This window comes from Tachysurus fulvidraco, chromosome 4 (genome assembly GCF_022655615.1).
Source record: "Tachysurus fulvidraco isolate hzauxx_2018 chromosome 4, HZAU_PFXX_2.0, whole genome shotgun sequence".
Lineage (NCBI taxonomy): Eukaryota > Metazoa > Chordata > Actinopteri > Siluriformes > Bagridae > Tachysurus > Tachysurus fulvidraco.
This window is the reverse complement of record NC_062521.1, coordinates 29879184-29897564: the sequence shown is the minus strand read 5'-3', so window position 1 is coordinate 29897564 and position 18381 is coordinate 29879184. Positions and strand designations below refer to the sequence as shown.

The following is an 18381-nucleotide window of genomic DNA, read 5'->3' as shown; positions in this document are numbered from 1 at the left end:
TATACGTATATATACGTATATATATGTATATATATACGTATATATATATATATGTATATATATATGTATATATATATGTATATATATATGTATATATACATATATATATATGTATATATACATATATATATATATATAATGAGAGAGAGAGAGAGAAAGAGATATAGATATATAAAATTTATTTTCTATATTTTATCCACTCAATAGTCTACAACAGGGGCAGTTCTAGGGTTTCATCTTTAGGGGTTTTAGCCCTCAGTGAGAATTTAAAACAAGAAGAGTTTTATATTATATATTATATGACTACATAGTAAGCCAACAGTTATAGTATTATTTAAAATGGCAAAAGTGGACACCAAAATTTTATGCATGATGTAATGATGTCAGTCTTGAATCATATCAGTTCATGTATGTGTGCATTCTCTACAAACAGTGTGTCTAATGAAAGCAGTCATTAATAAACAAATATTCACAAGACAAAGACCAAATCAATAAATGTTGGCACCCACCATTTCTAGTTTTAAGTCCACGCTAAAGACCCACTTATTTTCTCTAGCCTTTTCATGATTGCCCAGGGTTTTATGTCTGTTATATCTTATGGTCTAAAACTGGCTATTTTATTTTATTTTATTTTTGTAATTCTTATTTTAGTTTCTTGTACTATCTTATTGTGTATTTTTTAAGCGTATCTGAAATATCAAACGCACTGTGAATCACTTTGGTCAGCCGTGTGGCTGTTTGTAAATGTGCTATATAAATAAACTTGAACTTGAACTTGAACTGGAACTCTATGGGAAAAATAAAGGTCATTGGTTCAAAACCCAGGTCCACCAAGTGGACCTGAGCAAGGCCTTTAACCTTAATTGCTCAGGTGTGTAAACTGAAATTAAAAAAAAGGATAAGATTGTCTGCTAAATGCTGTAATTTGTTTATTTCAGAGTAAGGTGTGTGATGGCCAGCAATGGAAAAAGCATGCAGTAAGTACAGGAAGACTTTTATCCACAATATATAATTTAGATTTATGTTACTGTGTAATTGTAATGTTTCACACCGCACCTCCAGCCGCCTTCACACTGCACACAACAAACGGAAACGACCGACAGATTTCGCCCCCTAGTGGCAGTCGCACGGAATGTGCAATATGATCGTGTAGACGTCAACAGGGGAGAAAAAATAACCACGAAAATCTTCTCCATTAAGGAGCAACTCTTGCACTAAACGGTGATACTCGCCGAGACGTTTTCTCCGAGTCAGGTAGTGTTTTATCCACACTGATTTGCAATGTTTTCTTTTGCGTCTCCAGTAAATAATTTTTTATTTAATAATTTTTGAGGAAACATGGACACAACATTAAAAATTATACAATATAAATATTAATAATGTATTACTTTATTATCAACAACAATGTATTTAAAACAAAAAGATTGTTTTTGATAAAGTTTAAAAATTACTAAAGTTAATATTAATACTTTTCAGAAATTATCACCTCGTGCACACAAACCTGATTGGACAACTTTGGAATACATCACATCCGGTCGGCATATCAGATGCGGTGTAGTCGCACAAGTTTAAAATTTTTAACAGATCCAAAGCGCAAAACGGATCTGAAAATTACAGATCCGCAGATGGTCGGCACCTTTGCCACTCTCCATAGGAAGAGGACGGTTTATCGGCGGTCGTTTGTCGTGTGCAGTGTGAAGGCCGCCAGACTCTTCTGTTCTGGCATTGAGCTGGTGGAAAGAACTTCCCCTTGTCTGAACAAGGCTGAGTCACTAACTGTCTTTAAATGACGGCTGAAGATCTTCTTCTTCCTGAATTTTAACTAGCACTTATTTCACCCTGTTTGTTTTATGTACTTAAACATTATTCTATTCTTGCTCTCAACAGAGTTTTTAGGTCGATGGTGTGAACCTCTGTAAATTTATCCGTTGATAGCGACTTCAAAGCACTTTTATACATTGCTCTGGTTAAGGATGTCTGCTTAATGCCATAAACATAGATATTCCCCAGTGTTCAAGTAGAAAGTGAACTCAGGAGTTTCATTGTTTGTGTGTTTGGGGGGGGGGGGGCTTTTTTATTTATTTATTTGTGACGAAAGTGACGTGACATACGGTTAAGTACGGTGACCCATACTCAGAATTCGTTCTCTGCATTTGACCCAACCAAAGTGCACACACACAGCAGTGAACACACACACACCGTGAACACACACCCGGAGCAGTGGGCAGCCATTTATGCTGCGGCACCCAGGGAGCAGTTGGGGGGTTCGGTGCCTTGCTCAAGGGCACCTCAGTCATGGCCGGCCCGAGACTCGAACCCACAACCTTAGGGTTACGAGTCAGACTCTTTAACCACGACATGTCCCTTTAGGCATTAGGTCTTATTTGGGACTTTTCTCAGTACTGAGAAAGAGTGATGGTGACATTTAAAAAAAAATCTGTTATACCAGTGAAATTTTACTATTCTTATTACCAGAGTTGATAGCACAAACAAAATACACACATGATGTATTTTATATCATCCCACAAGAAAAAGTTTGTTGGAGGTAAAGTTATAAAAAGTTGTACTACTACTGCATGTTTCTGCTATAATAGTGTAACTTTTTATAACTGTAACTCCAACAAACCTTTACTTGTGGGATGACATAAAATACATACATTTTAAAAGAAATGTCTCCAATTAAATAATGAAAGCTACTATGGTGAGCTTATAGAAATATGTTTTCATTTGAAAAACATGCTTTTGTGGGAGAAACAGACACGAAACACAACCTTGCAAACAATTTGAACACAAATAGCATAACATTGTACAACCCCATTAGGGCCAAATTCCCTGGATTTGTGAAAATTCTTTGCAATTAATTTTTATAAAATACCTTCTGTAACCGTCTTTACGGCTTTTTGCTGATTAACGTTATAGATAAATGCCTCCAGCTCATGCCTGTGCTACTCCATTCAAATAAAACAGACAGCTGATGACACACTATTGAAAGACTACTACATTTATAGTAGTATTTTCTTCTGGAGAGTAACAGTGACATGGAGAGAAATCCTCCAGTAATGAAAAATGTATTTACAGTATGTATGAATTGATATTCCTCGTTTGGCTTTATGATCATTATTACTAACAACTTTATGTAAGGACAGCCTCCACAAGTGAATATCAGTGAATGCATTCGACAGCATTCAACAAAACGTTATTATATATCCAGGATGATGGCAGGTACGTTTTTCCTTAAATGGGCAATCTTCAGAGAAAATCTTCAAATGAGTTCTAGGGGAGCAGATGAGTCTTCTGGGAGAATTATGTGCCGCCTTGAGAACAACTTTCACAAAACTTCACCTGGATGACTGAGAATCTTCACAAACGTATTATGCTTAGATTAAAAAAGAATGATTTTGGATCATTTATTACCATCAAGCATTCTTAAAAATCGGATGCATTTTTTACTTACCAAAATGAAATCTAAGTGAAAAATACTGTATGCCAAGAGCGTGATTTGAACCAAGGACAAGATATTTTCAGGACATGTATCTAGGACCTGTTTAGACTTTAACCCTCTCATTACAGTATGTTGCAGGTCAAATTGACCTACAAGTTTTTAAAAAATTAAACAAATAGTTAAAAGTATTTTTTCGATTAAAACTTCAACATTTAAAATAAAATTGGTGAACATCAGTGAGTTAAAATGTTAAATCACTTTATATTCATTTTTTTGGTGTAACTATTTTATTTTGAAGGCATGTTTAAGTACAATTAAATTAAAATAATTAAGTCAAAACAATCTAAAATATAAGCAATCCAGGATGATGGCAGGTACGTTTTTCCTTAAATGGGCAATCTTCAGAAAAAATCTTCAAATGAGTATTAGGACAGAAACATAGCTTTTGTTATTTAATATACAAAAGTATGTGCACCCCTGACCATCAGACCAATATGTTTGTCTTCTTCAAACTCTAGCCTCATAGTTATTAGCATGCAATAGTTTAGGAAACTTTATTTACTTTAGAATTATAATTTCCCTTTATTGGAAATATGAAACCGAAACCTGTTGTTCAACAAGGGTGTGATAGTCGTAAAAGGATGTGATAATCGTAAAAGGGTGTGATAATCGTACAATGGTGTGATAGTCATACAAGGGTGTGATAATCGTACAATGGTGTGATAGTCATACAAGGGTGTGATAGTCATACAAGGGTGTGATAGTCATACAATGGTGTAATAATCGTACAATGGTGTGATAGTCATACAATGGTGTCATAGTTGTACAAGTGTGTGATATTCGTACAATGGTGTGATTGTTGTACAAGGGTGTGATTGTCATACGAGGCATACCTATGATTTTTCTCTAATATGTTCCAGTCCATCATTCCATTCATGTAATCCTTCAGTGACGTGTACTACACCAGTGCTGTTTGCAGAGATGCAGCACCATGTCATGATGCTCCCACCACTGTGCTTCACTGTGGGTTTGGTGCTCTTAGCATCATGGGTCCAAAATCCTTCTTTCTGCAAACATGACCAAATAATTAAATGTTGAAAAGTTCTTTTTTTTGTTTTCTCAGATCACAGTATATTGTTTCAAAAGAGTTCTGCTTTGTCTAAATGCAGTCAGACTTACATTGGCTTTTTAAAATAATTAATCTTTATAAACACAGTCAAAGAACAGTGTGTCTATTTAGAGTGTGTAAATGCATTGGAGGTATATTAAGTAAAAGACAGAAAAAAAAAGACAAAATCCTTCATTATAACTCGATCTCTCTTTTCTCCAACCCTCTACAGGACACATGAACAATATGATGATGAGGTGTTTTACGTGGCTGTTGCTCTGATGTTTTCCAAGAAGAGCCCTGATCCTAACACAAAGGTATCAGACACATTGTCTTAAATGCAGCACTTGAAATGTTACTGTATTATTGCTGTCTTCCTGTGAGGTCCACAAGGACAAAATGTGTCAACACTTTCAGTCTCTGTTCACAGAATTAATAATAAGTTCACAAATATCTGCAAATTACCCACAATCCTCCATGTTAACACTATTTCCACTGACAAGGCAGGTGTGTGATAGCCATATAGTTGTACTGAATTTAGTCATCCTTACCACATTAGCCATGCTGAGGGCATGTGGGCGGAGCTAAAATAGTGCTGATCAAAGATTGGAAAAACACAAACATGCTCTGATTATGACAGAAATTCACAAGATTCACTCATTTCATCCTGAGTATTGATGCGTTACAACTCCCATATTGTATTTTGTGCACTTTTTGTTAAAATGTTTTTTTTCCAAAGTCTGCTTTATGAAGAGAACTTGGAGGAAATTCTTATATTGAGGTTTTCATCTACAATCTCTTCACCAACCTACTGAAGATGTCTGAATTTCACACCTTCACAGGGTCTTTATAGATGGTCTGAGGCTCAGAGGCTGATGGTTGTTAAATTCCTTGCTGCTATTTAAATTTTTTATTTATGTAATTATGACCTGTTAGATTTAATGTTAACTCTAGGTGGGTGCGTGCATCGTAAATGAGGAGAGAAAAATTGTTGGAGTCATTTTCAAAGCAATGCCCGATGGCTGTGAGGATGAGTTTCCGTGGGATCTTGAAGCTAAGGACAAACCGGAGCCAGATAACCTGTATGGTGAGTTTAATGCTTTAAAATATTAGGTTTGACATTACTCCTTAGTGTTTGTGAATTCACCATCCAGTTCTACCAGCACTGCTCGACTGGTCCCACCATCTCTCAGGGTAAGAGGGAGGTTTACATCCAGACCTGCAACACAAATTAGTCACAGATCTGTACTTCAAGATTCAAATATCTCAACAGTCCAAGATCTTACAAAGTGCTGATTTATTTATTTTTATAATCTGAAAATCTATTATTTTTATCATTTTACTGTTGGTTCCAGTGTGTCATGCGGAGCTGAATGCCATCATGAATAAAACCTCAGTGGATGTGAAAGGATGCACCATGTACGTCACTCTGTTTCCCTGTAACGAGTGTGGTACTGTAAGGTCATCTTCCAGTCAGGTAACATACATACACACACACACACACACACACACCATACACACACACCATACACACACACACACACACACACACACACACACACACACACACACACACACACACTCACATGCTCTCTAACACACACACACACACACACACACACACACACACACACACACCCAAAAAAAAAAAAAAAAATCACACCCACACAAACCACATACACTCAAACAAACACACACACACACACACACACACACACAAATGTGTATGAAAGGAAAAGGAAGTGTTTGGAACAAGAGTATAGAAGATGGTTGTTTAAATTACTTGTAACTGTATTACAGATGTAGCGACTGAAAATTGTTCTTTTTCGACACGTTTATCACACGGTTATCAGGCGGTTGTCATGAGCCCCCCTCTCTGGACGTGTGAATATTCTAATGTAGCCACCCCCATTTTTAGCTGTTGTAATGCAATTCCAGGGCACAATCAGAAGATGGGGCTTTGCTCACAAACACATTCTGACCCCGATTTTACAGGTCAAAGACAACATTTTTTTTAAGAGTATAGAAGCAGTTTTCTCTTTCACCTTTTACCTGTCCAGCCGGAAGATAGTGGGAAGGACCTGAAACTTTAATGTCATTATCACACACTTTAGAGAGACAGACAGACAGATGGATGTTGTATTTGGTGACACTGTGGGTTTTGAACTTGTGCAAATTAAAGTCAGTTTTTAATATATATATATATATTACCAAGCGTAACAACACTATTAGAGACATCAGTTTTAATAGGAATCCTCAGATTTGCAGGAGGTGAATACCAGAGTTTGCAGATTGACCTACAGTATCTGTCTGTGAGACGTAAGGGAGAGAACACCCCTATGTTATGCTTACTAGGGGAGCAGAGCTGAGTGTTATCAGCAATGTTCTCACCATCCTCCTTCTACTATTCTGTCTTCTGGGAGAATTATGTGTCTTGAGAACAACTTTCAGAAAAGTTCACCTGGATGACTGAGAATCTTCACAAACGTATTATGCTTAGATTAAAAAAGAATGATTTTGGATCATTTATTACCATCAAGCATTCTTAAAAATTTGATGCGTTTTTACTTACCAAAATGAAATCTAAGTGAAATATACTGTATGCCAAGAGTGTGATTTGAACCAAGGACAAGATATTTTCAGGACATGTATCTAGGACCTGTTTAGACTTTAACACTCTCATTACAGTATGTTGCAGGTCAAATTGACCTACAAGTTTTTAAAAAAATTAAACAAATAGTTAAAAGTATTTTTTCGATTAAAACTTCCTCAACATTTAAAATAAAATTGGTGAACATCACATATTTGCAACCTTCCCTACAGTTGTAGGGTTAGAGTACTGTAGGGTTAAATCTCATATACTTTAGTACTTTTTTGTTTGTAGCTGTGGGACATATTTAAGTCTCACACACTAATATATTGTCTTGATATCATCTATAACAGTGGTCCCGGTACCGGGCCGCCCAAGAAACATTAAATTGTTTCCATTCAATTTACTGTGGTGTATTTGTGTGAAAGTTTGTGTGACTTTCCATGGAGAGAGGTTAACCGGGAGCTGAGAGACGTCACCTAAAGCCGCACCGATACCGCGCATGCGCAAAATATGTGATATCGGGGCGGTTTTAGGTGACGTCTGGAGTGGCTGCAAGCGGCAGTGGTGTTGTAGCTTTGGTGGAGAGAGAAGGTGTGTATCGCTCTTCTCTCTGTTCACCGGTACTTTGTCATGTTTAACAGTGCTTGGTGTACGTATATATTGTGTTTGCTCAAATTTAACCCACAAATTAGCAAAAATGAGCACGAAACAGAGAAAGTTAGAAAGTTTCCTTGGGAAAGGAACTTAAATCACTTAAATACCTATTGCCATTTTCGACATGCTATCTGTGTGAAGCGGGGTTTTCTGCAGTGACAGCAACCAAAACAAAACAACAGAATAAACTGGACATAAGCAACACACTTATGTTGGGGCAAGTCATGGCCTAATGGTTAGAGAGTCTGACTCGTAATCCTAAGGTTGTGGGTTTGAGTCTCGGGCCGGCCACGACTGAGGTGCCCTTGAGCAAGGCACCGAACCCCCCAACTGCTCCCCGGGCGCCGCAGCATAAATGGGCTCCATGTGTGTGTTCACTGCTGTGTGTGTGCACTTTGGATGGGTCAAATGCAGAGGACGAATTCTGAGTATGGGTCACCATACTTAGCCGTATGTCACGTCACTAATGTCACGTCACACTTCGGGTGTCATTGTCTCCTATTACCCCCAGATGGAACTGTCTCAGGGTTCTCATACTGTAGATTTAGCGTTGTAGTGAGTTAAAATGTTAAATCACTTTATATAAATTTTTTTGGTGTAACTATTTTATTTTGAAGGCATGTTTAAGTACAATTAAATTAAAATAATTAAGTCAAAACAATCTAAAATATAAGCAATCAGCAGGCAAAATGATCAAACGTTGACCGGTCCACAGTGATAAAAAGGTTGGGAACCACTGATCTATAAGGTGCAAAAATGCAGTTTTGTTATGACTTTTGATTGGAACAACATGACCTGTAACAATTTGTTCACAAACTACAACCTGGGCCAGGAGCTTCTAAAGAGAAAGTCCATGTTTGTCTTCACATACTGTTCAGAACAGCCAGCAACAACAATAATGTCTTACTGCCCCAACAAGGGAAAAACTTTATTCTCATGAGCACTTTGCACAAAATTGCTGAAAGCAGCACATGCGAGAACCAGTCAATATTATATTGTGGTTGGCTGTTGTGTTCATTTATGATGCTCAAATAAAAGATACTTTAATTTATCACCGGGTCAATTTGACAGAGTCGCTTCCCAGCACTGTGACTTTCTACATGTATTGTAGAAAGATGTGGCTCAGCGCAATGAATAGTTCCCATCAGTACATTGTAGATGTTACGATCGTTATATCTACATGTTAATGGCCTTGCATTGATACAGTAGACAAGCCAGGTGTGACTTAATGGCCCCTTGGAATATGTGTATTGGCTCACAGTGGCTGCATGATGTGTCTCTGTGCCCTGGGAAAGCTGGAATGCTGAATGAATTCTTCAAGAATTGCTGATAATAGTAGAGCATTTCTGAAAGTAGCTGAACCAGTAAGAATAGCTGGAAGATTGGCCCAAAGTATTCACTGCTCCCACATCCTTCTCGCAGTAGCATGAAAAGTGTAAAGTGAAAAATCAAGGGAGTGCAATAGAGACCGTGCAAGGATTTTAAATATCATAAAAATATGAATTTTTATAGATATTTATATCCATGACAATGCGAGGCGGTGTCTGATCGGCATGTCTCTCTCTCTCTTTCTCTCTCTCTCACTCTCTCTCCCTCTCTGCTGCAATTTCTTTACATTTAATTCAGAGATGTTTCATTGGTTAATGCCAGCAGCTGTTACACTGATCACTGCGCCACCTGGTGGATCAATGCGTCATTGCAACAGACACACGTAGGGGGTGTGAATAAGGCAGCTACTAATTAACTACGTCAGAACAAGACCATATGTAGCATTCCTGGTGGATGTCTCAATCACACAGTGATCACACCGTGATCATGCAGAAGTTCATGAGCTGCTGCATCTGTATGTCATGTGTTAGAGCTGACACTCGTGTGTGTGTGTGTGTGTGTGTTTGTGTGATTGTGTGTCTGTTTAAAATCAATCATTATTTCCACTACAGGTATAAAAGAGGTGGTTTATTTATCCAATAAACATCCTAAGTTTGACAAAACAATAGCTTCTGACCGAATGCTGAATGAAGCAGGTATTGGGCAAAGGTGAGTCTCCACAAACGCGTGTGTGTATGTGTGTGTGTGTATGTGTGTGTGTATGTGTGTGTGTGTGTGTGTGTGTGTGTGTGTGATTTTTAACAATCCTACTTGCATGTGTTTCTGCAAGTCATATTTTCCTTGCTACAGAACAGCAATAATTAACATTTATGGATAAAATTTAAATGACAGGAATTTTCATATAAACCACTAAAGATCACTTAATTAAAAACTCTCCCCTTTTGTCAGACAGTTGTTTTTTTTTATCCTGTAGCTAGTGTGGAAGCCCATTTTTGCCAGGGAGGAAAAAATTCAAATGAAATGTTATTTATATACTGTAGTACAAGAATGTAGATAGAGTGTGAGTGTTAGGAGTAAAGTGCAGATGTGTAAATCTGAGTGTGTATAAGCAATATATGTTCATGTGTCATATCTGGTAGTGTGTGTCGAGGGTGTAAATGTAATGTAAATGTAGTGACGTTTCAGCTGCTGTGTTAAGCTGAAGTCTAGATTACAAGAAAAATAGACAAATTTTGTTTTGTTTTATGTTTGTAGGCAGTTTGACTTAAAGCAGGAGGTCGCTGACTTGCTGAACTCCATCGATCCCTTTGCTGAGTGAATAAGACCAGGACGGAGCTCTTCACCACATTTAACGTTCCCAAAATACTGAGCGGAAAAAATCCTAGTGATGTTCAGTAGACTTCAAAGTAATCGTGGGTGAAAATGGCTTAAATACTTCTATATAACTGAAATCTTTGATGAACTTTATATTTAATCAAACTCTTGATTTAACTTCTGATTATTTTGGTGGAGGGAAAATTAAGATCACTATATTAACTATTTCAAAAGAATCTGTATTTACTTTCAAATGACTGATTATTAATTATTACTATATAACTGTAACCACATTTAAATAAACATTTAATCATCGTCAGTGCATTTAATTTATTTTATTCTGTGTTTTAAATACACTGGACCATCTCTATACCCTCACCAGGTTGCTGGAGGGTTCATGGGAGTTTGCCCAACCAGTCCACATGTGTTTTGTGGATCTGGAGAAGGCATTTGACTGTGTCCCTCGTGATGGCCTGTGGGGGGTGCTCTGGGAGTATGGGGTCCGGGGCCCTCTGTTAAGGGCTGTCCGGTCCCTATATGACCGGAGCAGGAGTTTGGTTCGCATTGCCGGGTCTAAGTCAGACTTGTTCCCGGTGCATGTTGGACTCCGGCAGGGCTGCCCTTTGTCACCGGTCCTGTTCATTATTTATATGGACAGGATTTCTAGGCGCAGTCGGGGGCCGGACGGAGTCAGGTTTGGGGACCACAGGATTTTGTCTCTGCTTTTTGCAGATGATGTTGTCTTGTTGGCTTCTTCAAATCAGGACCTTCAGCATGCACTGGGACGGTTTGCAGCCGAGTGTGAAGCGGCGGGGATGAGAATCAGCACCTCCAAGTCCGAGGCCATGGTTCTCAGCCGGAAAAGGGTGGCTTGCCCTCTTCAGGTTGGTGGAGAGTTCCTGCCTCAAGTGGAGGAGTTTAAGTATCTTGGGGTCCTGTTCACGAGTGAGGGAAGGATGGAGCGGGAGATCGACAGGTGGATCGGTGTATCTTCCGCAGTGATGCGGTCGATATACCGATCTGTTGTGGTGAAGAGAGAGCTGAGCCGCAAGGCGAAGCTCTCTATTTACCGGTCGATCTACGTTCCTACCCTCACCTATGGCCATGAGCTTTGGGTCATGACCGAAAGGACAAGATCCCGGATACAGGCGGCCGAAATGAGTTTCCTCCGCAGGGTGGCTGGGCGCACCCTTAGAGATAGGGTGAGGAGCTCAGTCACTCGGGAGGAGCTCAGAGTAGAGCCGCTGCTCCTCCACATTGAGAGGGGTCAGCTGAGGTGGCTCGGGCATCTGTTTCGGATGCCTCCTGGACGCCTCCCTGGGGAGGTGTTCCGGGCATGTCCAACCGGGAGGAGGCCCCGGGGAAGACCTAGGACACGCTGGAGGGACTATGTCTCTCGGCTGGCCTGGGAACGCCTCGGTATTCCCCCGGAAGAGCTGGAGGAAGTGTCTGGGGAGAGGGAAGTCTGGGCATCCCTGCTTAGACTGCTGCCCCCGCGACCCGGCCCCGGATAAGCGGTAGAAAATGGATGGATGGATGGATGGATGTGTTTTAAATATACGTCCTACACACACACACACACACACACACACACACACACACACACACACACACAGGACAGAACACACAACACAGTGTGTTGTAACACATTCCATACAATAGTGTTCTTTTAACATTGTAAACTTTGTGGTAACAGTTTGGGGAAGAAAACACACATGGGCATGATGGTCAGGGGTGTACATACTTTTATACAGTGTATTTGATTCAGTCTGTACAGAAATATGGGATTTGCTATTCAAGAAGGCAGAGTTTATGTCAGAGCATCTAGTGCACTTGTCGACTCTTATTCATATCATGCTAATTAATATGAATGTATTAAAATAAGTGTCTGTCCTGTGAGCTTCACACCTTTCTGACACAGAAAAGTACTAATATTACATTTTACTAAAACTCAGCGGGTAAACTTGGACTACTGAACAGAAGGTGATGAGCTCAAATCCCCGGTCCACCAAGCTGCCATATGCTGTAACTGTGATTTAATCTGTGAAGAAATTTCCACTGTAGGCTTTGAGGAAGAGTGCATCAGTGTTGTAATGTAATGGAGTAAAAATACTATGTTACTGTACTTAAGTAGAAATTTTACTTTGTATCTGTACTTTACTTCGCTATTTAAATTTGTCAACTTTCACTTTTACTCCACTACATTTCCTAGATAAAATTTATACTTTTACTCCGTTTTATTTCCACTAAGCATCTTTGTTACTCGTTACTACAAAATAAAATCAGAAGAAATGTGTGCGACTGCAATAAGGGAGGTTTGGTGAATCACTGCTACTAGACTGCATTACGCACGTACAGTACAATACGCACGCACGCTCTATGGAGAAGCACAGCGTGCACGCGCAGTCAGAGCTGGAGGCGTTTATCTATAACGTTAATCGGCTGAAAGCCGCAAATATGGCAACCAAAAGCAGTGAAATGTCACTATTCTCATTACCAGAGTTGTATCACAAACAAAATATTAATGCAAACAATCCATTCAATACTAAATAAAAATAAAATTTATTGATTTGGTCTTTGTCTTGTGAATATTAGTTTATTAATGACTGCATTCATTGGACACACTGTTTGTAGAGAACACACACATACATGAACTGATCTGATTCAAGACTGACATCATTACATCATGCATAAAATTTTGGTGTCCACTTTTGTCATTTTAAATAATACCATAACTTTTGGCTTACTATGTAGTCATATAATATATAATATAAAACTCTTCTTGTTTTAAATTCTCACTGAGGGCTAAAACTCCCTAAAGATGAAATCCTAGAACCGCCCCTGCTCTTTTTTACTTTTTTACTTCAAATACTTAAGTACATTAAATATCAGAAAATGACTTTTGATACTTAAGTACAGTAAATATCAGATACTTTAAGACTTTTACTTGAGTAATATTCTAAAAGGTAACTTTCACTTCTACCAAAGTCTTTTTCTAGTACGATACTTGTACTTTTACTCAAGTATTGTTTACTAGTACTTTATACAACACTGACGAGTAGTGATAAAAAGTAAAACTCTAGTACAACACAGTCATATCACTAATATAGTGTCCACATATAGTGTCGCTTTGTGATCTGTTAAACCACGCCCATTCACCACTCTGTGATCTGTTAAGCCACACCCACTAATCTATCTGTGAGCTGTTAAGCCACTCACCTCTCTGTGATCTGTTTTACATTTACATTTACAGCATTTGGCAGACGCCCTTATTTCAGAGTGACATACATATGTGCTTAAATCTCTAACATCGAATACATTAATACTGGTTCACTAGGTTACATACTTAAGCAGCCTGTGTGGACAAAAATGGACGAATCCTTCTAATGTTGTAGAGCAGAAACTGACACGAGCGAGTCACATTAAAAACATGAGAGGAAAAGTATAGCAATTCGCAACATGAGAGGAAAAGGACAGTTGATTGAGTTTATTGAAAAGGATTGTTGATTGGTTACCCCAAGGTTGCAAGCTGTGGCTGAAGGGGAGATCAGATCGTTGGGCAAGGATTTAGCAAGATCATGACCTGGGGATGAATCACTTGTCACTCCCATCCATGTTACCTGATATGATCATCCTTCCAGGTAGGAAGCGAAACAATCCCAAGCTGATCAGCAAATCCCAAGACTCCTGACGGTGGATAAGAGAGTCTTGTGATTGACCGTATCAAACGCTGCTGAAAGGTCAAGGAGGATAAGGACAGATGACGGTTTGGCTGATCTAGCAGCATGTAGTTTCTCAGAGACATCCAAAAGGGCTGTCTCTGTGGAATGAGCTGCTTTAAAGCCAGACTGGTTGGGATCTTGGAGGTTGTTCTGTGAGAGATAGACAGACAGTTGATTATAGACAATGCGCTCAAGAATTTCTGAAAGATACGAGAGAAGTGATACCGGTCTGTAGTTACTGATGTCTGATGGATCTAGAGCAGGTTTCTTTAGGATGGGAATAACCCTTGCTCTCTTGAAAGTAGTTGGTATCTGACCAGATGCTATGAATCCATTGATGATAGTGGTAATGAAGGGCAGAAGGTCTTGTGAGATGGTCTGGAGCATAGTGGAAGGGAGTGGATCCAATGGGCAGGTGGTAGGATTGCAGGACTGGATGAGTTGTAAAATCTCTTCTGCTGTTACAGAAATGGGACAACGAAGGTGTAGGGGAATCCATACTCTGAGATGTGAGTGCCGTCGGGGCTGAAGTGAAGGTCCTCAATCTTCTCCTTTTAGAAAGAAGCAAAGTCTTCTGCAGTGAAGGAGGATGAAGAAGGTGGAGCCGGAGGGTTGAGCAGAGAAGAGATGATGTTGTGGAATTTCCGAGGGTCATGTGAGGAAGCTTCAAGCTTTTCCTTGTAGAAGAAAGTCTTGTCAGAAGTCACATCTGAGGAGAACTTGGCAAGGAGTGTTCGGTAAGATGCAAGATCTGCATCAAGTTATGATTTCTTCCACTTTCTCACTGATGATCTTAGCTCTCTTCAATTGTTGCGCAGCACATCTGAAAGCCAAGGAGCAGAACAAGAAGTTTTCTTGGGTTTAGTTGACATAGGGAAGAGGAAGTCCATAGTTGAGGAAAGAGATGAAAGGAAAGTATCTGTGGCTGAGTCCAAGGGTAGTGAGGAAAAAGACTCAGGATCAGGAAGAGAAGAAAGCGTACCAGAAGCTAAAGAAGAATGGGAGACAGAGTGAAGGTTGCAGCGGGTAAGAGCAAGGGGGTGAGAGGTAGTTTTAGGTAGGGTAGAGAGTGATGGTGAAGGATACCAGGTGATGATCGGAGACGTGTAGTAGGGTAGTAGTCACGTCTGTAGCTGGAGAAGGACGGGTGAAAACCAGACCCAGGACATTGCCTCCTTTGTGTGTGGGGAGCTGTTGAGTGTCAGGGCGAATTAGTCGAGAAAAGTCAGGAGGGATCTGTTAAGCCACGCCCACTCACCTCTGATCCAGTTGGTCCATGAGGAAATCTGACTATTTCATATAAAATAGATGAGTTTTCTCATTGCTCATTTAGTCATAAAGTGCAGGAGTAGTCGAGTCAAGAAGCCTTTATTGTCATTTGAACCGTATATCTGACACAGTACACAGTGAAATGAGATGTTTCTTCAGGATCATGAAGCTACACAGAACACCAGAGAGCTCAGGATATAAGGTAAGCTGTCCTAGACATACTAAGTGCATTGTGTGTAAACTAGTGCAATAGTGTGAGACAGACACAACAAAACACTACAGGACAAATACATATATGTATATAATAATGTATATAATACACTACATTGTTAATTCATTATTTTTTGTAAAAAGAGCTTCACATAATATTTAGAAGTGTTAAAGATTGCTTGACTACATGTCTGTCCCTGTATGCCTGTCCCTGTCAGCCTGTCCCTGTCTGCTTGTCCCGGGACAGCTTGTCCTTGTCTCTGTCTGTCTCTGTCCACCTCTCTCTGTCCCTGTCTGTCTCTGTCTCTGTCCCTGTCTGTCCCTGCCCGCCTGTCTGCCTGCCTCTAATCTTCAGCATTGTTTCTGACGTGGTTTATTTGTCAGATAAATACCACTGCACCCCAGAGATGGAAGCTTCCAGAAGGCTGCTGGATATGGCGCGTATCCCATACAGGTGAGCTTGGGCTCAGGTGAGCTTGGGCTCAGGTGACCCTGGGAGCAGGTGAGCTCAGTAACACTTTATTTATATCCCTGCTTGTGAGCAGAGATTTGGTACGTGACTTGTGTACAGCCTCAGAAATGGCTGTGACTCTAATCTAATCTGTTAAAATGTGTAGCTCCTGCACAAAATGATGCAACAGCAGACTGCACTAGGACAAATAATCAAAAATATCATTTAAAAAAGTCACCTTATGATTCAAGCTGTTTGTCATCTTCACAGTGAAAAAATAAATGTAGGGAAAACTATGTGGGGGTTATGGGGTGTGAGTTGTAGTGAAGTGTTCTTCAGGAGTCTAATGGCTTGTGAACAGAAACTGTTTGTGAGTCTTATCTTGATCTCACACTCAGTCTCCTGTAGCATGTGTTGTTCCTGATGATGTTATGGGCCCTCCTGATGACCCTGGGGTTGTAAATGTCAGATTTTGAGATTGAAACTAAACATACCTGTAATGGTGTTTGGTCAGTTGTTTCCAGACAAAGAACACAGACTAAAGTATTTAAAGTATTACAATCCACCTCCGTCCGGCTCTGACAATTACATGTTTTAGAGCAGCTGTCGGCAACCCGCAGCTCCGGAGCCGCAAGTGGCTCTTTCATCCCTCTGCTGCGGCTCCCTGTGGATTTGGAAAATAAATATTTAATTTAAATTTATTTTATTCTAGTTAGTTAGTTTTAAAAAAAAATGTAATTCTAAATTCTAAGATCATGATGCTCTTGTACCATTAAAATAAACCGTGTTTAATTTTTTTTGTCGCTCAAAATATGCGTAATAACTGCTGCCTTGCGAAATAATCTAGCCATGGGGGTCACAGTCCAGTGACTTCTCTGCCGGTCCCAAGCCCGGATAAATAGACAGGGTTGCGTCAGGAAGGCCATCTGGCGTAAAACATTGTCAAATTTAACCATGCGAATCGTCAATACGAGTTTCATATCGGATCGGTCGAGGCTCGGGTTAACCTACAGGGCGCCGGTGGAAATTGGGCTACTGTTGGTCGAAGAAGTAGAGGAGGGTGGAGAGTGCACAGACAGAGAGAGAAGAGGAAAGGTAAGCGTGTAGGATTGAGAATAGGAACTTTGAATGTTGGTACTATGACAGGGAAAGGTAGAGAGCTGGATATACTGTGTGTACAGGAGACCAAGTGGAAGGGTAGTAATGCTCATAGTATAGGAGCAGGATTCAAGCTGTTTTATTATGGAGTGGATAGTAAGAGAAATGGGGTAGGTGTGGTCCTGAAGGACGAGTTTGTGAGGAATGTTCTGGAGGTGAAGAGAGTGTCGGACAGGGTGATGAGTCTGAAGTTAGAGATTGAAGGGGTGATGTTGAATGTTGTTAGTGGTTATGCCCAACAGGTAGGTTGTGAGTTAGAGGAGAAAGAGAGATTCTGGAGTGAATTAGATGAGGTGATGGAGAGTATTCCCAGGGGTGAGAGAGTGGTGATAGGAGCGGATTTTAATGGACATGTTGGTGAGGGGAACACAGGTGATGAGGAGGTGATGGGCATGTTTGGAGTTAAGGAAAGGAACATTGAAGGACAGATGGTAGTGAAGTTTGCTAAGAGGATGGACATGGCTGTAGTTAACACTTATTTTCAGAAGAGGGAGGAACATAGAGTGACTTACAAGAGTGGAGGTAGGAGAACACAGGTAGACTACATCCAAGAAGCAATCTGAAAGAGATTAGTGACTGTAAAGTTGTAGTGGGAGAGAAAGTAGCCAGACAGCATAGGATGGTGGTGTGTAGGATGACTCTGATGGTCTGTAAGAAGAAGAGGTCAAAGATAGAGAAGAAAACAGAGTGGTGGAAGCTGAAAAAGGAGGAATGTTGTGAGGAATTTAGACAGAAGGCTCTGGGTGGTCAGGTAGTGCTGCCAGATGACTGGGAAACTACGGCAGAAGTGATCAGGGAGGAAGGTGCTGGGTGTGTCGTCTGGAAGGAGGAAAGGAGATAAGGAGACTTGGTGGTGAAATGAGAAGAAGAAGTGGGATATGGACAGGACTGAAGAGAATAGACAGGAATACAAGGAGTTACAGTGAAGAGGGAGGTGTCTAAGGCCAAGCAGAAGGCATATGACGAGTTGTACACTAGGTTGGACACTAGAGAAGGAGAGAAGGAGTTGTACAGGTTTGCTAGCACTAGAAGTCCCAGAGAGCAGCCATTTGGCTTTTCTACCTATAAAACCCGCAGGACAGCCGATGGGCTGGAAGGCTTTAGGCTAATATCCTTAATCAGCTGTGAACA

The 18381-nt window shown here is 40.1% G+C and overlaps 1 protein-coding gene across 1 annotated transcript; it reads left to right on the top strand.

Annotated features, from left to right (window-relative positions):
• The first annotated feature begins 385 nt into the window (after positions 1–385).
• On the top strand, positions 386–10726 carry LOC113649304 (deoxycytidylate deaminase-like). Its single transcript, XM_047811942.1, has 6 exons — positions 386–977; positions 4783–4867; positions 5505–5637; positions 5906–6027; positions 9738–9834; positions 10381–10726. Exons 1-5 carry the CDS (start codon positions 952–954, stop codon positions 9741–9743), a joined length of 372 nt encoding a protein of 123 aa, XP_047667898.1. The 5' UTR covers positions 386–951; the 3' UTR covers positions 9744–9834; positions 10381–10726.
• The last annotated feature ends 7655 nt before the right edge of the window (positions 10727–18381 follow it).

Coding starts and splice junctions, on each gene's coding strand:
- LOC113649304 (XM_047811942.1), top strand. CDS start 952: ATGGCCAGCAATGGAAAAAGCATGCA. Junction 4,868..5,504: donor GCCCTGATCCTAACACAAAG/GTATCAGACACA, acceptor TGTTAACTCTAG/GTGGGTGCGTGCATCGTAAA. Junction 5,638..5,905: donor GGAGCCAGATAACCTGTATG/GTGAGTTTAATG, acceptor TGTTGGTTCCAG/TGTGTCATGCGGAGCTGAAT.